A 23,284-nucleotide genomic window follows, 5' to 3' on the forward strand; every position below is an offset into this window, starting at 1 on the left:
ATAAGTAAGAAATAATAATAAGTAACAGTAATAAAGAACAGAGATCAGTTTTATTATACAGGAATATCATCAGTATAAGCACAAACTAAAACAGCATTTTAATTTATAAATTTCAGAACATTTAAATTATGTTCCAAATAGTCCCAACACATGTGATGACTGCATAAATAATCATATGATGACTTACTAAATATTTACTGGGTGTGTACCATGCGCCAGGACACAGATGAATAAAATAGAGTCCCAGATAAAAGATAAACAAGTTAAAAACAACTTACACCAAATATCTATCTATAATAGAAAGGGTAACTTGGGGCATAGTCATACATATAGTAAAACACATTTTAAAGCAATAGCAATGAACATACTAAAACTAAATACAATTACATTCAACAAATCTCACAAACCTAACATTAGTCAAAAGAAATCAGACAGAAGTACATAAAATCCATCATCAAACTAAGGAGTATAGGAAATAAAGAACTTCTTTAACTGGTTAAGAGATATCTAAAATCTTGATAACAATCATCACAGTTAATAAATCATTGAAATATTAGTGTGGGGCCACCATTATTAAATCTACTCAATACCATATTGGACATTTGTCATCATTCATAGATATGATCCTATCTATAGAAAATATGTATGATCTATTTTATATATATTATATATATTTACATATATTATCATGGATAAATTATTAGAATTAATAACAGCATGTTAGTAAGGCTGTTATAAAATTTTCATACACAATTGAGTTAAAATTCACTATTCACTAAAACAAAAAAAATGAAATTTAAATAAACCATGTATGATAGCATAAAAATATAAAGAACAAGGAATTAATGTGACAAAGAAGATAAAAGACATAAAAACCCTTAATTTTACCAAACAGATACAAAAACAGCTAAATAAATTCAGAGCTATATCAACCCCTTGGACTAGAGGATCTACCACTGTAAGTTTATTGCCCTCAAAATTGATCTGCAGAATTTATGTAATCTCAACCAAAATCCCAAAAAGTTCTCTTTGGAACATTACTTTTTACTTTAGCTTGAGAATAAAGAAGTATTTATTTTTTTATTTTATTTTTTGGGGGGAGAGGGGCAAAGAGAGAATCTTTTTTTTTTTTTTTTTTTTTAATTTTATTTCCAGCATAACAGTATTCATTATTTTTGCACCACACCCCGTGCTCCATGCAATCCGTGCCCTCTATAATACCCACCACCTGGTACCCCAACCTCCCACCCCCCCGTCCCTTCAAAACCCTCAGATTGTTTTTCAGAGTCCATAGTCTCTCATGGTTCACCTCCCCTTCCAATTTCCCCCAACTCCCTTCTCCACTCTAAGTCCCCATGTCCTCCATGCTATTTGTTATGCTCCACAAATAAGTGAAACCATATGATAATTGACTCTCTCTGCTTGACTTATTTCACTCAGCATAATCTCTTCCAGTCCCGTCCATGTTGCTACAAAAGTTGGGTATTCATCCTTTCTGATGCCTCCATCACAAAGAGAGAATCTTAAGCAGCCTCCACAACCAGCCTAGAGCTGGATTTGGGCTCACTCTCACAACCTTAAGTTCATGACCTGAGCTGAAATCAAGAATCAGATGCTTAACTGACTGAGCCACCCATGGGCACTGTGAGTGAAGTGTTTAATAGCAACACTTCTATTCAACATCATGCTGTTCTAAGCCAGTAGCTCTTCATAAAAAACATATCCAAATGGCCAATAAACATATAAAAATTGCTAATCCTTACTGGTCAGAGGATAATGTAAAATTAAACCATGACAAGATATCACTATATAGCCTTCAAAATAGCTACATTAAAAACAATGACCAGATGAAGTGCTGACAAGGATATAGCAGTATCTTTAGAAAACTATTTGATTGTATTTTCTAAACTTGAACATATACACCCTATGACCTAGCAATTTTACTCCTCGATGTATATCCAAAAGAAATGTGTACATATGTTCACCAAAAGACTTGTACAAAAATGTTCATGAAAGCAACTTCATAGCTTAACCTGGAAACAAATAAATGATCAAAGTAGAAGAGATGAACACATTGCATTGTAATGTGTAATTACATTGTCATGTAATCCTACATGACAACAAAAATCAAGAACAGAATGGATATATTTCATAGACATAATGAAAGAAAGAAGCCAAACCCACTCACACTCCCGCAAAAGCATATATTTTGCGATTTATAAAAAGTTCAAACATAGGCATAATTCAAACATGGTGCTAAAGTTGATAACAGTAGGTATCTTTGAGGAGAAGAAAGAGAGGTTGGATAGGGAGGGGGGCATACAGGGGTCTTCTGGAATGACGATAATACGCTACATATAACCTGCCTGGCTATTTTGTAATTGTGTTCATTCTGTAATACATCATTAAGCTAAATCATAAGTGTATGATTTATCAATATGAATTATAATTTAGCGATAAGTTTTAAATTGAATACATATTTAACTTTGTAAGGTTAGTGTAAGGATTAAAACAACAATAATTTGTACCAAGTGCTCATTAGCACAGTGTTTACCATGCACTAGTCCTCAAGTAATACAACAACCAAAACTATAGTTAAGCATTCTAAATACTGGTCTTAAAAATACAAAAAATCTAAATAAAATATAAAAGTCTAGTATGCTTAGAAATGTTGTCTGCCCAAATCATACATAAAGAAATTTATATCATCTTGCAACTTGGTAGTTGAGGTAAGAATTGAAGTATATTAACAGGAAATTCTTACGGAAATCTAGAACTATAGTAACCAAACACTGCGAGTTTCATCTTTATTACCTCTCTTGAAGCTGGTCTATAGCCATAGCCAGATGGTAAATTTTTGTCTTCTTCACATCCTTTAGCTCCTGGACTAAAATGTAATTCAACATGAAAGCGTTCCTCCGAGGAAAGATCCTAAAAAATATTATAGAACATTTCCAAAATGAAAAACTACAGGCTACTTATTTACCTCTGATAATAACATACAAATCAAGAACTCTTGTTACCTTGTTAGGATCTTCATAAAGCATGATCACAATCTGAGTCATATAATTGAGTTCATTGACAACATTTAAGTAATCCATAGCTCGTTTCCACTGTTCATCCTTTGATTCCTGAACAAAAGGTATAAAAGCATTTTTCACATACCACTTTACTTGAAAGTCACTTTATTTTCATTATGGTAGTTTGTTTAATCCTGAGTGATACCACACAAACAAGGTAAATACGTATATGCTCAACCTTTCAAAATAACTCAACTATACTTAAGTCTTGATAAATTATTTATGTTTAACTAAAGTATTTTAAGAATCTCTTATCAGCAGTAATAGAAAGTCTAATGGTAACTTTTTAAATAGCTTCTAGAAAGTAAAAATAAAAATCTCTGAAATACAAAAGCACATTGTATTTTGAGGCTTAGTAAGGGGAAGTGAGTTGTTAAACTTAACTCCCAAAGTGTGGAATCACCCTTCATAAATAGAATACTATCCTGTAAGAGTAGAGCTATTTTTCCCGGTATTATATAGTCAATATATGTAATACACACTTATCAGTAAATATGCCTCATTATACTGCAGTGGTATTTAAAATAATCAGCAGAAGGTGATTAATAAAATAATCAGCAGAAGTTTGATTAATCTTATCATCTCTTTCATCACTCCTCCATCTTCATTTAGGTAATCATTGGTATTTAAACATATAATCATATAGCATGAGAACTGAAAGGAATCCTAGAGAAAATGTACTACAAGCATTCGAAGTAGAAAATTCTATCTGAAAAGGCAAAACTACTCAAAGTACAAAGTCTACAGTCAATGTGCAACAGGGTCTACATCACAGAAAACTTTCCTGCATTTCATATGTCATAAACTTTAGAAATAAATGCATATAATAATTTTTTGCATACAGTAAGAGTATACAATATTTTGGACTTCAGAAGATTTCTGTTGTTTTAAAAAATGAAATTTGACACACAAAAGCCTAAACTTACAAGACCACATGTTGATTACTTATTTAAAAAAAAAAAAACAACAAAATCTCAAACCAGCATGTATTACTTTTCGAATTTAGACATTACACATCTCTGAGGAAGCATTCCCCTTTTGAAGTTTCTAGAAAAGTAAAGTTAAATATACATCACATAATTTGTATTCTTCCATGTATACTTAGCATCATTTTAATAAATGGATATCCACACCTCTAAATGCTCTAATGCAAAGCCATTAGGGAAGCTATTCCCAACCTAAGCAACATTCCGGAGGAAAAAACTGATTCTGTGTTTGTTTGCACGTGCCTGCTTGTGTATTTGCGGTAGGAATATATGCAAAGATGTATCTGCATTTTTTTCAAAATTGGTAAGGGAGAATATTAGCATAGCATTTGAGTTTCACTAAATGTGAGTTACTATAAATAATGGATTTAAATTTAATACTAAAAATTTTCAGTAGGTAAAAAGATATATTAGAGTTTGTGATCCTATATTATTAATGAAAACACCATCTAATAATATCTAATTCAGTGTTTCAGTTATAGATTCTCCTAGGTCTAGTCTAATGAACATATGAAATTAAATAATATTTAGTAGCATCTTCCTGAACACAATTAACATGCAAGAATCTATAAAATATCTTTTTTAAATTAAGTCTTATTAAATACATTCCCTGAAATCTTACTTACAATCATGTTTCCTTAACAAACACCTTTTGAATAAAATCCATTATGGAGAGCTAGATTTTACCCAGTTCACACTGAAAAAAATAAAAAATTTCAAGTGGGGAGAGACTGAACAAGGTTTTAAGATACCACTTATAGGGTCTTATAAAGGTAACATGAACTGCAATAATGAATTACAGTTCAAATAAATTAATTTTTTATATTAGAAAATGGGACATCATAATGATATTAAAGATCCTACATGTATTTACTAACATGAAAAATAATTTTTTTGAAATCCTGGAAGCAGATTTTTAAAAGGATGGAGCTGTTCAGCTTCTGTTTTAAAAATGTAGCTGAATGCAATATATACTCAACAAGCTCTAATTCTACTACCACTACCCTAGTCCAAGTTATACCTTTCTTCAGGTCACTGTGAGAGAACTTCCAAACTGGTTTTCTCACATGTACTCCAGACTATCTGCTGTCCACACAGCAACCAAAGCCATTTACTTAAAAATGGTTTCCCAATCCCCTTAGGATCATCAAGGCACTGGCTCTCCAACCCTATCTGTTGCCATTTCATCCCACTGCTCCCTAAAATGCTCCACAGGCTTGTTCTGCTGGCTCCTGTATCTTCCATGCTTCTTCCACCTTCTAAATAAGTGTACGAGTCAAAAAGGAACCACATAGGAGAAGTAGTTTTTCTCCCCCAAAACAAACAATTCCATCATTACTACTGGATAAATTAAGTTCCTTACTTGCTAATTAAGTATCATTTTTTCCTACAATTTCTTTTATTAAAGCTCAATAATGCACATATGCATGCAAGGGATGTCACTTTGCTATTCCTTAATGGGACAAAGAAACTGAAACAAGAGGGAAAAACATAGGAATGAGAAAATTTGATGAGAACAGAGAACTGAAATAATTTTAGGATAACTTTAATATTAACTATTCATCAAGGCTAATGATAAAATTAAGAATCAAGAGACTAACAGGGGCGACTGGGTGGCCCAGTGGGTTAAAGCCTCTGCCTTCTGCTCAGGTCATGATCTCAGGGTCCTGGGATCGAGCCCTGCATCGGGTTTTCTGCTCAGCAGGGAGCCTGCTTCCTTGCTCTCTCTCTCTACCTGCCTCTCTGCCTACATGTGATCTCTCTCTTTGTCAAATAAATAAATAAATACAACATTTTAAAAAAGAGACTGACCAATCTTCATTATATATCTAAATGCCCTTTATTAAAAAGATAAGACAAAACTACATTTTCTTTTAAGAACCACTTTGTTAACAGATGTGTACGGATGTGTACACCAATACATACAGAGAAAACTGAAGGAAAATTCTTATTTTTTGCAATTTTAGAGATGGATGGAAATATATCTCTGTTATATAAAACACAATAGAGTGAAATTTTTTCTAGGTATTCTATAGTTTGGGTGTACTGAGAAACCAGATATTAAAATTTCTAAGTCTCTTTTGTACACTATCACTTTCATTGCCAATCCCTACAATGTCGTTTTATCATTTCAAATACAAACTCCCTGGGAACCTTATTACTAGCTACCACCTTAGCTATCATTTGTATATTGGCTTCCTAACTCTGTATATTTAACCCAAACCTCTATCCTAACATACGAATATACTCAAGCTGTCTAAACCTAAACTCATTATTTTTCCTTCTGAAGACCTGATCTTCCTCCCAAGTGTTACTTTTATCAGTGAATGGTAGGGTCATCTACCAAATTACCTACATTAGAGATACGGGAATCTTTCTTGACTCTCTCTTCTTTCTCACTCTCCATACGTGTGAGCACTGGAAGGGTCCTGACGAGAGCATTAGTGAAAGCCTAACAGGCTGGAGGAGGTTGTTGGTGAGGGATTATATAATGGTAAGAAAAATGTTACTGGAAGCTACAGGAAAATGAACTCCTGCTATGTAGTGGCATAAAGTATAGAAAACACTAGCCTGTAGACAGTGGAAAATAAATAAGAAGTATTTCTAATGAACTAGTTTTGGAGACTTTTAGGACAAGTGCTGAACATGTCACCAAGATTCTTCTCACTGCCTGTGATAAACTAGGAGAGAGATAAGCTACAAGGAAATTGTCAATTATAAAGACGCTTGCTGGGTCTAAAAATAAAACTGTTTCTCATTCACAGCATTTTCAGGTACCAAACGATGCTGTAATTAACAGACTTTCGAGAAGAAAGGAACACAAGATTGCCATAACATAGTGCAATTATAAAAAACACTTGCTAAGACCTCCAAAAGCTGTAATGAGGTGCTTCACAGATCTTCCAAAGAAACACAGTTTCTCGGGATCCTAGGAGTGTATCTCCACATGCTCAGTATTAAGCAATAAGGATTGCTGAGTGCCATCCTTAGTAACCACATAGGGAACCCAAGGTAGAAAGGGCTTATCCTTAAGAGATCTTTAGGTTTGGTGTGTTTAATACAGTATATATTCTAAATTATTCCATTTTGTTTTGTTTTTTTTAAATAACACCACCTGAGCTAAAAATAAACATACCTTTGGAACCCCAAACTTCTCTGGGAAGGAAGCAGGTTGAAGAAAACTACTCAACTGCAAACATGAGCTACTTTTTATTTTAAAGGAAGGAGGACCCAGATAAAGCAATCAAGAACCATAATTATGAAGCCATGAGCCACTGAAAGCAACTTCCTGGCAGTATGACAGAGCCCTAAATAAAGAATGGGCAACATGGACCTGGGGAGATTCGCTAAATTGCTATGGACCAGTGACCAGTAACTACAATGCACCTTCTGTTCTATCCTCTTTTAAAAAGTTTATCTACAGCAGTTATCTTATGCCTAATGCCTAACCCACCACTGTATGTTGGATATTTGAAGGATAGATAATTGGTCTCTTCAGTTCATAGGTCTTTGAATTAAGATCGAATGTTGTGTCCAAGGAACCCCATCTATATCTGGACTTGACTTAGATGAAGAAACCTGGGATGTCAAGTTTATGATGTAATAAAATAAGACAGGTAATATTGTATGAGAGATTAAGTGAATTTTGTATATAGGAGAAACATGGATTGTGTATTCAACAGACAGATTGTGATGGATCCTATTTTCCAAAGATGACCACCAAATGTATCTAATCCCAAGTACTCATCTTACAATGTGACAGTGACACTCCATGCATATAGTAATGTAGATCTATTTCCCCAACCCTTGAATTTGGATGAACCTCTATGACTGCCTCAACCAATTCAGGTCAGTAGAAGTGACAGTACGTTACTGCATAAGCTAGATCATAAGAAAGTCTTGCACATGCTTGTTCCATTATGAAGCTCAATCTTAGAACTCAGCCACCATGTTTTGAGGAAGCAGGAGGTCACACAGAGAGGTCAGATATAGGAATTCTAGTCAACAATCCCAGCTGAAGTTCTAGCTGACATACAGCATCAAGTACAGATGTGAGAGGAAATCTTTTAAGATGATTCAAGCCCCTGCCATTGTCTAACTGCAACCTCATCAGAGACCCAAAGTGAAACTGCCTAAGTGTATCACAGTCAATCCTTTAAACTGTGGGAGATAAAAGTAAGTGTGGCTGTATTAAGCCAAATTTTGGTATGACTCACTACTAACTAGAGATGAGAAGCACAATATCCAAACAAACACTAAGTTCTTTCTACCCCCTAAATAACTCAAATTCATCAGGTTCTTTTTATCTAATTACCACCAGTCTATAACATTACCTAAAATATTTTATGCAATTGTTTGCTTAAACTTCTCCAAAGGGAAGAGAACATGTCTTTATGCCCAACATCTAGCACAGTGCTTGGTGTATAGTAGACCTTTGACAAATGATGGCAAATGATCAATTACTGAAATTGCACAGTAAAAACTGGTACTAGTGATTTGATTATGAGTTCAAGGAACCATACTTGGTAGATTGGAATAGCTTATTCTACTTACATTGCATAAGGCACCATAGCGAAGAATAGAGAGCAAAGAATGTACATGACTTTCACTGGTAAAATATAACCTGGTACGGACATGACGTTCAGGAGACAGAACACCTCTGGAATACCTAAAGTTAGTAGCAGACAATGTTAGAACATAACCATCTAGTCAAACATTAAGTATTGAAATTATTTTGTAATGGAATTTAATCTTACTAGAAGTAAAAAACTATAATGAGTAAATCTATCCCTCTTCCAACCACAACTGAGGAGTTATCTTTTTAGATATTCCTCTAATGTGAAGATTAACTAGAACTAACTGGGATCTCTGAAATTAGTCAAAAAAGACTTATTAGTTTGGAGCGCCTGGGTGGCTCAGTGGGTTAAAGCCTCTGCCTTTGGCCCAGATCATGGTCTGAGGATCCTGGGATCGAGCTCTGCTTCGGGCTCTCTGCTTGGCAGGGAGCCTGCTTCTCTCTCTCTCTCTCTGCTGCCTCTCTGCCTACTTGCGATCTCTGTCAAATAAATAAAATCTTAAAAAAAAAATTAATATTAATCAAATTCACTGTAAGTAGGTCATTTTAGCTCCTCTAATAAGAATGACAAAGGTCGGGGACACCTGGGTGGCTCAGTTGCTAAGCATCTGCCTTCAGCTCAGGTCATGATCCCGGGGTCCTAGGATCGAGCCCCACATCGGGCTCAGTTGGAAGCCTGCTTCTCTCTCTCCCACTCCCCCTGCCTGTGTTCCCTCTCTCACTGAATCTCTATCAAATAAATAAAAATCTTTAAAAAAAAAAAAAAAAAGATTGACAAAGGTCATAACCCTAAAGAAGCTCACAGATATTTATCTTGCTGAATGGGGTACACACTGATGATCCCATATGAAAGATGACACATGTCCCCTTTCATCTCAGTTCTTCCTCAGTTTGGACCCCTAAAGAACCTTGGTTGGAAGTTAAATGTTAGCAATACCTCAGTAATCCTTATTTCCACAGTGCACTAAGTAACACATTCCTGATTTCTTCATAGGAACATTAGATTTGAAGTATGCAAAAGCAGGTGCCTATAGATTTACAATACCAGAACAGTCTCTTACACGGGGTGGAGTTTATTTACAGTGTCATCATCTTGTGTCCTCTGGAGGTCTGAGCGAATTTTTCTAACTAGAGGAGTACAGTAGCCTTTGGCAATCTCCAGTTTTTCAGCTTTAGTTATACCATATTCCTGAGCAGAAAATAATATCATTATTAGAAAAAGGGTATAATGACAAAGCACTCTAGCAAATGCACTGCTTATTTAAAACATCCTAGGTAAGAGACAACTACCTTTATTAAGCTTCTTTTTTTGAACATTACAAATTTCTGAGTTTACATTTTTTGCAACTGCAAGTATACCATCCTAAAACTTCTAAGTATAATTGGAAAGACTTTTTTTTTGGTAGAATGGAAAAAGCAAGTAATTTCTGAAGAAGGGAGGATGAATGAATGAATGTAATCTTAATTGACAGTAGTTTGACTCAATCATAAGGTTTTAAATGTAGAAACAATCCTAAAAGAAAGATGGACTAAGGACACAAACACTAGAGCACAGAACAGTCAATAAACCTATGAAAAGAAATACAAATGAAACCATGAGATTTTGTTTATTCAAATGCCAAAGATTAAAAAGGCTAACAAATCACTTAAAAGCCTTTTGCTAATGCTTTGAAAGTGGTGAGCAAAAAATGTAATTTAATTATATTTAATGACTTCAATAATGAGTTAATCAAACTTACAATGAGGTTTTACAATATGAAGTGTTAAGAAAACATAATCATAATTCTAATAAAAACTACAGTTCAAAGAAACAGGTTAGAAAATGACCTGATGTATAAAGAGAAAAAGCTGTGATATGTGTGTAGATGGAAAAGAGGGAGAGGAAGAAAAGCCGAAAGTGGGAAAGGGAGGGACAGAGACAGAAAGGAGGGTGCAGAGAGGAGGTGGGAATAAACAGGCATACCCTCTCTCTCCAAGTTTATTCTAAGATATCCTGAATTTAAAGACTACTTCCTGCTATCAGATACTTCCCAAATAGCAAAAACTCTATATGGATAATAAAACTGAGAACTGTCAAGTAAAGAAAAGGCTGACTGATTACAGATGGAAGGCCCATGAAAATAGAAACTTCTTGGGTCCCTTTAAATTTGGTTGGTTCAGCAGTCTTGCCAATATAGATGACTGTGAACAGAGTATGTAAAAAAGATATATATGTAATTGTGTAAGTGTAAATAAAAGGAAAATACTGGAACTAAAAACCATTAGGTGAAATTTTTTTGTGTTGTTAGCAAGGTATGAAGAGACAGATGCTTTCACACTGTGTTTACCTGGAAAAAAAACTAGTGAAAGATTTCTGCAGCTACAAAAACAGTCCTGAGTATATGTAAAGACATGTGAAAAGAGAATGAAAGAAATGAAGAGTCCAGATTCCCAAATACGAAAAATTGGTCAAATAAATAAATATCACACCATTACCCATTAGAAATAATGATGTACATATAGCTTTAATGATATGGAAAGAAGTTCTTGGTGCTAAGTGAAGGGGAAAAAATCAGGTAGTAAAAGAGTATGCTTTTTCTGGTTCCATTTGTGCAAAGAATACGTTTGTTATATGTATGAGAAAAATTGTATCTTCATGAATTTAAGAGAAAAATCCTTTAAGAATTTTCTAAAACATTAAAATGTTTTCACAGTGACTTGTACATTTTCTAGTTGGTAATATCACAGTGACTTGTACATTTTCTAATTTTACACAAACATATTAATTTTGTAATAAAGAAATTTTCCCCTTTAACCAACATACATGTTTTGTTCATCTGCCACCACCAAGTAGGATCAAATAATTAATTGTTAGATATCCCAGTTCTCACGTGTAATTACAACATTTCTGCCATAGATAGAACTAATTAAAATACCAGATGAGGCTATCTGAAAGCTTATTATGTGGTTATATTTAATGAGAGTATCAATGGACTTTATATAGTAAATGCTATTATAAACAATTCTCTCCACTTCATAATCCATAAATAACTAAACAAATTGTCTTCAAACGTTCATAAATGTGATCCCAGTTAAGAGAACCTTAATACCAAATTTAGTCTTGAGAGGTTCTTATCTGCTGCCATAACATCATGACTATTTTTAAGCATCATTTTTAAGACACGGCCTCTATTTGATGAAAATTGAGACTAGTTAAAAAGTGGAAAGTTAATTCTATCAAAAGAAAAATATTTATAATAATTAAATTAGTTTAATTTAAAATAAATAAAAGCAATAAACTGCATATTTAAGCTTAGTTGTGATTAGAATTACATAATTCACACAGCGTACATTTAAGAATTAATCAATTCAATGTAAGCACAGAAATACATTTTTAGAGGCATAACACTTTGAGGGATACCAGTGCCTATACCCATCTTTCTTGCAGATAGTGATATCCTCAATCTAAATTAGCATATTCTAAACTAGTCAAAATTCTACGTTATTTGACTGAATAATCAAGTCTCTAAGCTTGAAATAGTCTTAATTTCCTTGAGAAATAAGTAGACAAAATTTTCATTTTTTTCCATTATAAACTACAGTTTCATCATAATTACCATAAATACATTAATAACTTTTAGTTTGTTAAGTGACTGGAAATGCATGCATTTCATCCATAGTTGTGGATTTAGGAAGGCTAACAAAGCAAAATAATATTTACTGGACTGAATTCAATACTCCATTAAAAAAGAAGAAATCCCAAGTTTCTGCCACAATAAGGAATATCAAATCAAAAAGTTAGGGAGGTAAACCCAAAGCTGACCTCTACTCAAGTTATAATCTCAGAACTACAGAAAAGCATATTTTAAAAAAAACCTCTGCTTTCAAAGTTACAACTTTTCCAAAATGTAATTATAAATTTACCAAAAATAAAACAGATTCTTGTAAACAGGCAAAATGTTATCTGAAGAATCCAAAGATTTGGATAAGTAATTTATCCAAGAAAGAAATTTTGGAGATGTCTTCAAGTAAATTCTCAGACTGCTGAGATCTAACCTACCTGCATCTGAAGACAATTACTGTAATAAAGACCGAGAACAGTTGAGCATGACAAATTATTTTAAAAGATATATATGATGCTTCAAATCCCCAACCCATTCTCATTTTTACTGATTCTTAGTACTATGAAAAATTCGTTATAAATATTTAAGCTACAAGGAGATGGTAAGAAGTTTCTTCAGTGATTTAAGCAATACACCTAAAATACATAGATACATAGGAGAAATTAACATCTAAAACCCTACTAACACTTGAGTATCTTTTTAAGCCCAACTCTGAGAAACCAGGCTTTCATGCCCAAATTCTAGAATGTTTAGTATACAGAACTGAGAGGCACGAGGTTACATAAGTCATGTAACAAAATAGACATGATTATGCTAACAAATCACTTGTGTAGTTAGCCACCGAGGAGCTAAGTTTAGATATACTGAAAGCCTACTCTGAAGAATGCATATAGCCACCCTAAATATTTAAGACTGCCTTATATTAACAGTTTACCTGTTAAAAAGCATACTTTTAAATAATCTTCACTGATGAAATGAGTATAACTAATACGCACTGAGCCTGGACTAATGTCAAAGCAATCCAAAACTTCCAGTGGATGAAAACTTCCAGTGCAAACTACTTATATGGTTAGCAGAATCAACAGCAACCATTCCGGGGCGCCTGGGTGGCTCATTCAGTTAATCATCTGCCTTCAGCTCAGGTCATGATCTCAGGGTCCTAGGATTGAGCCCCACCTTGGGGTCCCTGCTTAGTGGGGAGTATGTTTCTTTCTTTCCTTCTCCCTCTCCTCCCTTGCTCATGTGCTCTCTTTCTCTTAAATGAATAAATAAAATATTTTAAAATAAAACAAAACAAGCCAGCAATCATTCTTGGCATAGTTGATAAAAATTTGAATCAACTTTCTTTCTTGAATTTCAAAACAAAGATGGCTCTGACTCAGTAACTTCGTTATAATCAAACCAGTGTTAGCTCAATGACTGTCTATACATTGCAGCTAAAACGGAGTTATGCAGAATTTAGTGTGTTCACTCTGATGATAATCTTAAAGCATCTTACCTGTCATAAAACTCTTTATTCTGTAAAATTAAATTTCTCTTTTGCATTTTTTTTTAAGATTTTTAAATCTATTTCAAAGAGAGAGAGAGAGTACCTATGCCTGCAGGGAGGGGCAGGGGGAGGAGACAAACCAACTCCCCACTGACGGATCCAAGAGTCCAAGAATCCAAGAGTCCAACACGGAACTTGATCCCAGAACCCTGAGGGCATGACCTGAGTTAAATCCACAGCTGAATGCTTCAAAGACTGAGCCACCCAGGTGCCCTTAAATTTCTCTTTTGCAGAATAAAAACTCTCTTCCATTTAGTAAAACAGATCATCAGATAACAATTCCTTGTTTGCTAAGTCAAACTTTAAGTTTCCTAAAAGGCCCAAAGTATATTCTTGATATGTGACGTATTTTTATCTTCTTTTTTAAGAATTCATTTTGCACATCACTGGATCATACAATATACTTAAGATTGTCTATATTATACATCTGACCAAACAAGTAAGCAGTGTTCTCTCAGGCTGAAAGAATAAGCTAATCTTTAGCAGGTACACAAATAATTATAGGTAGGTTGTGTACTGTCTGAATTCCCAGTTTTCAAAGTTTGTAGTTTTTCCTGAACTTTCTGTGAAAATTAAGGGACACTGATACTATTTGAACCATTTTCACATATATTTTTAAGTAAGGCTACTACTTCTGTTCAGCATCTTCATATTTTTCAGGTATCCCATTTTTTCCTTCTATTTAACTTTGATTCATAGGTAGAATATGTGATCTACTCCAATCTCTTCTTTATAATATCCAAATAATCTTTTGTCATTGAGTAGAAAACAGGTCCCAAATTTAAGAAGAATTTAGGAGTACCAGGGTGACTCAGTCAGGGGTCTGACTCTGGATTTCAGCTCAGGGAATCTGGAACCATTTTTCTTTATCATGTTCTGTATTTCACTTGTCTTGTCATTTGCCTCTTTATTTATCAATTTGATTCTCTGCCTAATTACATTTCAATTATTTGAATTCTGGTTACACCTTTATTTTTATTCTCCTATAAATGAAAAGACCCATGACTTGCACCCTTCCAATAATAACTTACACCTTGACCTTCAAATAATTTTTTCAAGGGGCACCTGGGTGGCAATTAAGCGTAAACTCTTGATTTTCGCTCGGGTCATGATCTCAGGGTCATGAGATGGAGCCCCATGTCCAGCTCTGCATTGGGTGTGAAGCCTGCTTAAGATTCTCTCTCCCTCTGCCCCTCCCCCATTCTCTCAAAAAAAATAATTTTTTTTTCAAACTACTTGCACATATTTTTTTTTTCAAAATACTTGCATATAGTACGTAATATGGAAGTATATGGGGAGTGGGAGAAAAAGGTAGTTGTGGCCCCATGTAAATTTTGCAAGTCTATTTAATTATGTGCAAGTATTTTGAAAAAAAAAAGAAAACTTTTTTATTGCATAATAAGTAGTAATTAAACTATTAAACTATCATTGTAATTAAATTATTAGAAAACCAAGTAATGATTTAATACAATAAAAAGCTTAAAATATAAGTCCATAATTACTTAACTTTCCTTTTAAAAGTTATGGATTTTATAGAGAGATAAAAACCAACTATCTTTTTTCCAGTGACAGAAATTTTTTAAAAGAATCTAAAGAACACTCTAAGAAAACTGATTCCTAGATTTACTTACCTGAGGGATAACAATATCTGCTAATGCTTTCGAAAGCCTGTATAATTCCATTGTATTTTCTAATTTCAAGGAACCATTATGCTGGACATCATATTTTATACAGTCATATATGTCAGGGATTTTACTAATGTCGTATCTTCCATTCTTAGTCTTAAAGTCTTTCTCCAACTTGGACCATCTACGTAGCATAAGCTCTAATGTTTCACTGTGGTAAAGCTGAATATCTAAAACAACATAACAGATTTAGTATTATTAAACTTAGAATCAGATTAAGGGAATATACTAAAAAAGCTGATAATTAGAAACTTTTAAAAATTGATAATTAGAAACTTCTTTTAGTGTCAGAGGTAAAACTATTAAGAAAGTAGGGAATGTTATCATAGTTATATACCATTTGCAAGTATTTATTTTGTAGACTTTCAAAGAGTAAATAATTGGCTTAGGACTTGGGTTAAAGAAAAGAACTTCATGTTACACACTTCAATAATCAGAAGAAAAAGAACAACAATTATAACCAGGCCTCTTTAAGACTATTTACAATTCTAAATTTTAAGTACCATTCTTTCTTACTAGATTCACAGAACTAACAACAGAATAGACACTCTTTAGCAGAAAGGAACCTTAGAAATTAAACAGTTCAAAGGATTTATTTTTACCGGGAAGAACTCTAGATTTCAAAATTGCTCAAGTTATAACAAAGCTAATATTAGATTTAGAGCCCAGATCATCTTCCCATGTTTGTTTCTGATAAGCTGCCTACTTGCCCATTAACTTTTTAACAGTTCTATGGGATTTATCAAATAATAGTATTTTATTATCTTTTTCATGTTATCATAGAGAAAAGAAACTGTAACCTAGCTATTATTCTTTTGCTGGATGTATGTTCACTCAGACCTAGAACAGTATGAGGCTTAATTTAAGATTGATGTATCTTGTTTTAAAATGTTTATTTAACTGGATAATAATTTTCATTTGTTTCATGTCCCAAGGAATACGTAATATTTACCTGATGATTTGGGATCTTCCATTCGATGTCTGATTTGAGAAGTCAAACTTTGTATCAAGGAATAAACTTTGTCACAGGTTTTCACAGGATTTTTAATTAAATGCATTGATTTAATTAAAGAAATGCTTCCAGATGGAGTAAGCTACAAATGAAGAAAGTAAAAATTTTACATCTAGTTAAGCCTAATTATCCAAGAGAATAATACACAAAATTTTCCAATAGCTGGAGAATAATTCTATATCATAAATTAAGATGACCCCCAAAATATAGTAATAAGATCAAGAAGGAAGTAAAAATTTAGGAATTTTATGTTAAAAAAATAGTAAAGATCAGGTATCATAATATTACTCAAAGAAAAAATTTAGCAGAAGTACTCTAACTTACAATGAAATTTTATTCTAACTTACAGTGACAAATTGCTGACTCAGTATGGTTTTAACCATTCAAGATTTACATGCAATAACCCTAAGACTCTATCACTATCATTATCTTTTTTCCAGATGAGTTTCTTAACAGAGGTTACATGACATGCTTAAGATCAAACCAATAGTAGGTCAAGAGTGAGAGAAAAATGGGAGCCTGGGTGGCTCAGTGGGTTAGTCTCTGCCTTCAGCTTGGGTCATGATCCCAGGATCCTGGGATCGAGCCCCGCATCGGGCTCTCTGCTTGGTGGGGAACTTGCTCCCCGCCCCCCCCGCCTGCCTCTCTGCCTACTTGTGATCTCTGTTTGTCAAATAAATAAATAAATAAATAAATAAATCTTTAAAAAAAAAAAAAAAAAGAGTGAGAAAAAAAAGTAGGTGGTCTGGCTATAGAGCTTGTCCTCTTAATGACCATGCTAATGCTATCGTGATGAGATTTTCCTAAGTCAACAAAATCCGTTAGTGACAACATAGTTTCAAATCAGTTTTGATATTTAGCATGGCAAGTTATTTTATCATTAAGATAAAAGAAAGTTTCTTTAAAGTATGTAAATTGAATTTCACTTCTTTTTATTATAAACTAGTTAGTTTGGATCAATCCAATCATTGAAGAAAAGTAAGAATTCTGGGCTAACTTCGTAAGAAATTGTGGCAGCAGAACTCATAGGTCAGAGATCCAGAGAATGATCCTGGCATTTAGGTCTATTTTTGTACCAGAGACATTTATTGAGTCTGAATAGATAGCACAGAGGTGGAATAGAGGTTTAATAGTCTTATTAGGTTAAGGGGACCAAAGTGAAGTACAGTGTTCCCAAAAGTAGAACTCTGGCAAACTATATATTTAAGGTTTGAAAAAGTAAAGACGTATCAGAAGCAAACCAATCCATGAACAAAATGCAGACCAGGTTCAAGTGAACTATTGGCTCTGAAAGACCTGTTCTGAAATTGGATTAAGGCAATCCTAGATTGTTGTACCGACAGGTACATGGTAGGAACAAATTAAGAAAGCCATATAAGAAGATGATTATATAATCTTAAGCTAACTTTATTTCCACAAATAAATATGCATCCATTACTCAAGATACTCAGGCACCAAAAAAAAAAGATAACTCAGGACAGTATGAATGCCAATAAGCATAATACACAACAGAAACAGAACCAAAGAGACTCTAGGTATTAGATTTATTAAAAACTAAAAAATGAGGAAAACACTAATTTGTAAAGATACATGCACCTTATGTCTACCACAGCATTATTTAAAATAGCCAAATAATGGAAGCAGTCCAAGCGTATACATATAGATGACCAGATAAAGGTATGGTGTGTACAAACACACACACACACACAGGAATATTATTCAACATGAAAAAGAATAAGATCTTGCCATTTGCAACATGGATAGATGTAAGGAGTATAGTGTTAAGTGAAATAAGTCAGAGAAAGACAAACACCATATGATTTCACTTCTATGTGAAATTTAAGAAACAAAACAAATGAAGAAAAAAGGGACAACCAAAACAACCACTCTTAACTGAAGAGAACAAATTGATGGTTACCAGAGGGAAGGTAGGTGGAAGATGGGTGAAACAGTGATGGGGACTAAGACGACACTTAATCATGAGGAGTACTGAGTAATGTGTAGAATGGTTGACTCTCTATACTGTAAACCTGAAACTAATAAAACACTGTTAACTGTATTGGAATTAAGAAAGAAAACAAAGAGTAAAAAATTAAACACCTGAAAAATGAGGAAACTTCCTGTGTTCAAAAAGAGAAAACAAAACACTAAAAATAAAAAACTGCAAATGACTGAAAAATGACAAATTCAATATTAAAAGAGCAAAAAGAAGTTTTAGAATTGAAAAATACGCTGGTTAAATTAAAAGCACATAAAATACAGCCAAAGGCAGATTTAGTAAATTGGAAGACTGGTGAGAAAATTTTATCCATAATAAAGCATAGAGACCAAAGGATTAAAAAAAAAAACAAAAAACTTTTTTTTAAAGGACAAGAGAAGAGAAATTTCTAACAAACATGTATTTAGAGACCCAGAAGAAGGTAAGAAATGCTACATTAAAAGACAAAAATCAAAACCAGAAAAACAACTTCCCAAAACTGAAGCCATAGATACAAGAATCCTAATCGACTACTAGCAGGATAAGTTAAAAAAAAAAAAAAAAAAAAAAACACAATCTAGGGGCGCCTGGGTGGCTCAGTGGGTTAAAGCCTCTGCCTTCAGCTCCAGCTTCATGATCTCAGGGTCCTGGGGCTGAGCCCCACATCCGGCTCTCTGCTCAGCTGGGAGCCTACTTTTCCTTCTCGCTCTGCCTGCTCTTTGCCTACCTCTGATCTCTGTCTATCAAATAAATAAAAATTTTTTAAAAATCTTAAAAAAAAAAAAAAGCAATCTACATCTAAACATGTAACAGAATAACTGCTGAAAATCAAAGGCAAAAATGTTAAAAGTGGCCAGAAGGAGTTACTGAAGAATAAAAATTAACTAATTAATTAATTTTTTAAAAGATTATCTTCAAAGGTCTAACAGTAAGATCAACAACTGACTTCTTAAGGGAAATACTAGAAGCTACAAGATGGTCTAACAGTATCTTCAGTGCAATGAAAGAAAATAAACGTTATCCCGGAACTCTATACCCACTGAAAATATCCTATAGAGTCAAGTTGAGGGGTGCCTGGGTGCCTCAGCTGGTTAAGCATTCAACTCTTGATTTCGGCTCAGGTCATGATCTCAGGATTGTGAGATTGAGACTCATGTCAGACCCTGCTGCTGGGCATGGAGCCTGCTAAGGATTCTTCCTCTTCCTCTGCCCTTCCCTTACCCTCCCTTTAAAAAAAAAAAAAAAATAGTAAAGTTGAAATAAAAACATCTTCAAACAGAAAAGAATTCACCACCAGTAGACTGATACTAACAGAATTAATATAGTTGTTCAGACAGAGGGAAAATGGTCTTAAATGGAAACTATGGACTTCCGAAAGAATAAAAGGTAATTTAAAGGGCAAATGAGAGGCGCCTGGATGGTTCAGTCAGTTAAGCCCCCAACTCAATTTCAGCTCTGTTCTTGATCTCAGGGTCTTGAGTTCAAGCCCCTCCACACCAAGCGACACTTGATCTCTCTGTCAAATAAATAAATAAAATCTTAAAGAAAAAAAAAAAAGTCATAGAAGCCTACTGTTATCTCTGGGGTAATGACAAAACAAAATATAAAATCAAATATAATTTTTAAGCTAACAGAAATAAGTAAGTAAAAAGTACCAATTTCAACAAAGAGAGAAAAATTAAGGCAGTATAAATGTGAAGCCCTTGAAAATATAGTGGATTCATACCTAAATTTGCCAATAATTTATACTGTAAATAAAAATCCCCTAAATATTTTCATAACACATTTTTTAAAATCCAGCTATATGCAGATTACAATAGATATATCTAAAAACGTAATTTAAAAAAATAATTTCACAAAGACTTAAAGTGAAAAGATAAAAGAGATACACAATTCAAGACCAAGTAAGAGGGGAAAAACTGTTGTTGCTTATGTTAACCTCAAATGTTGAGGCAAAAAGTACTGGTAGAGATGTATCATTTCTAACTTTGTGTCTGTCCAACAACATGTCATCAAATATATAAAGCAAAGATTAAGAAAACTACAAAGACAAGGAAAATCCACAGTTAGGGAAATGTTCACACACAACAACAACAACAACAACAAATTCAGAAAGAATTCTTGTTTTTACTAAAATGGTATAAAGTTTAACTCAAAATGCCATAGGTTTGGAAATTTTGAAAAACAAACAAAAAAACCCTCTGAATAATCTATGATCAAAGAAGAAAAATCAAAGGAAATTAGAAAATATCCTAAACCACACAAATCTCAAAATTTATGCATGCAGTGATAAAAGAGAAATTTATAGCCCAAAGTCTGTATTTTAGAAAAGACCGAACATTCATGAGTTAATAAGCACACAGCTAGTGACATGAGTTTACAGAAATAGAAGGAATATAATATTAAACAAAAATTAATCAAATGGAAAACAAGTACATAATAAAGAGGACCAACAAATCAAAGATATTTCTTTGAAAGGACTAGTAAAGTATATCAACCAGTCCAACTGATCAAGAGAAAAAAGACCGTACAATGTTATGAAACAGAAAAGGACATCTCTACAGATCCTGCAGACATCACAAAGAATTTAAAAAGGATATGAAAAATAAACTTCTATAAGAATGTAATTTAATACTGACACAAAATACAGTAACTAAAAATTAGTAAGTACTCTGGAATCCATAATTACAATGATTACATGATTTCCCACAAAGAAAATCTCCATAGGATTTACTAGTAAATTTTACCAAATATTTAATTAAAGATATGTACACAAACTCTTTCCCCAAAATAGGACACCCTAACAAATTTTAGGAGATTAACATAATTCTGATATTGAAAGCAGACCAAGACATAAGAACAAAAATGTGAAGGTCAGTCTAACTTGAACACAGATGTAAAACTCTTACCCAAAAATAGAAAACCCAAACTAGGGATATATATTAACAACAACAATAACAAAATACATACATACACATATACATATAAAAGTTGAGTTTATTCTAGGAACCAAGATAGCTTGATATCTCCCCAAAATCAAACAATACAAGAGATAAAAAGGAAATTATGATAAAATTCACCAACTTTTCATTTAACAAAACAGGAACAAAATGGAATTTCCTTATTTTGAGAAAGAATAGCTCTTTTAAAATCTATAGAAAACATGTTTAATGGACAAGTGTTAAAAAGTATCTTTGAGAACATGGACAAGATATACCACTTCTATTTAATACTGCTTTTAAGCTAGTTACTGAAGATAAGAAAACAAAATAAATAAACAAAATCAGAAAGGAAGAAAAAAACCCTATATGCTTTTAAAGGATAAAGAAAAATCTACCAATAAATTATTAAAGTAATAAATGAGTTCAATAAGGTTGAGGCATATAAAGTCAACATTAGCTATTTTTACGTAACAACAGAGAATAAAATTTTTAGAGGTACTATTTACAACAGCATTAAAAATGTATTAAAAGAAATACATTTTCAGAAACTACAGATGTGATCCATGTAATCCAATACTGCAACAGGATTTTTGACAGGTTATTTTTAAATTTACATGGAAATGTAAGAAAAGCCAAAAAAAAAAAAAAAAAAACAAACCAACGTGAAGAAGGGACCTTGTAGGACTTGAGAGATCAATAGAAGAATATAGTATAGAAAAAGATCATGTATATATATTATAAAGATGGTACTACAAAGTAGAGGGGAAAGGACAGTCTTTCAGGATGTGGTACTGAAATATCTGGGATGTATAAACAGCTGGGTAAAAATCAATTTCGACATCCTATAGCACAAAGAAACATCAATTTTAGTCAGATTATAGATAAATGTGAAGAGCAAAACAGTAAAGCTTACAGAAGATCATACATAAGACTATTTTATGACCTCCAATGAGAAAAAGATATTAGAAGCAATACATTAAAATGCATTGACCACAAAGGGGAATGGGAGATACCAGCATCCAGTTTTTGAATGAGCAAGTCATGAGGATAAACGGCAGAGCACAGGGAATATAGTCAATGATAATTTAATAGTGTTGTACAGTGACAGATGGTGGCTACACTTGTGGCGGGCATGGCACAACAAACACTCTTGTCCGTCTATTCACTAATCAACTAATTAACTAATTATGTGTTGTATACCTGATACTAATGAAACAATGTGTGTCATTATACCTCAATAATTTTAAAAAAAGATAGTAGACTACACTAAAAAAATGGACTGACCATAAAGGAAAAAATTAAACTTGGAATTCATGAAAAATGAGAACCTCTGCTTACTGAAAGACATCATAAAGGCTCAGAGTAGGTGGCAGGATTTAGAATACATATAAAAAAGAGCTCATATTCAAAATAACGTAAGAACTTCTACCACGCACTAAGAATAAAGCAGACAAGCAGCAGAAAAAAAGGACAAGTGACTTGAAGAAAAGGCCTCAGGAAAGGATAGCTAAACGGTCAAAAGATACTAAAACCACACTGAGCTACTATTACACATCCACCTTCAGGACGGTCAAAACTGAACAGTCTGAGAATACCAAGAATAGAGACTATGTAGAATAATGATTATTTTCATGGACTTCTGGTGGAGCGTAAATTGGCTCAATAACGGCTTTGGAAAACAGTTTGACATTATCTACTAATATTGAAACAGAAGCGTAAGGTGGGTCACAATTCCAGTCTTAGAATACACCAAGAGAATGTATGCTCATATGCACTAGGAGATGCACAATGACAAGCTCAGCAGTATTAATCGTAAGAGCACAAGACTGTAACGATGATACAAAGTATATATAAGTTATAGTATACTCATAGAA

General features: G+C 33.3%; 1 protein-coding gene across 18 annotated transcripts in view; it reads right to left on the bottom strand.

Annotated features, from left to right (window-relative positions):
* Positions 1 to 23,284, bottom strand: part of PPIP5K2 (diphosphoinositol pentakisphosphate kinase 2) — a 79,201-nt gene that overhangs the window by 25,101 nt on the left and 30,816 nt on the right. For all 18 annotated transcript variants that reach the window (XM_032335627.1, XM_032335622.1, XM_032335615.1 and 15 more), the window contains 6 exons: positions 16,431 to 16,572; positions 15,425 to 15,648; positions 9,704 to 9,831; positions 8,621 to 8,735; positions 3,024 to 3,131; positions 2,815 to 2,931 (listed from right to left, as the gene is read on the bottom strand). In XM_032335627.1, the coding sequence (XP_032191518.1) occupies positions 2,815 to 2,931; positions 3,024 to 3,131; positions 8,621 to 8,735; positions 9,704 to 9,831; positions 15,425 to 15,648; positions 16,431 to 16,572 (834 nt within the window). The remainder of the gene's footprint in view (positions 1 to 2,814; positions 2,932 to 3,023; positions 3,132 to 8,620; positions 8,736 to 9,703; positions 9,832 to 15,424; positions 15,649 to 16,430; positions 16,573 to 23,284) is intronic.

Source organism: Mustela erminea, chromosome 3, assembly GCF_009829155.1.
Source record: "Mustela erminea isolate mMusErm1 chromosome 3, mMusErm1.Pri, whole genome shotgun sequence".
Classification (NCBI taxonomy): domain Eukaryota; kingdom Metazoa; phylum Chordata; class Mammalia; order Carnivora; family Mustelidae; genus Mustela; species Mustela erminea.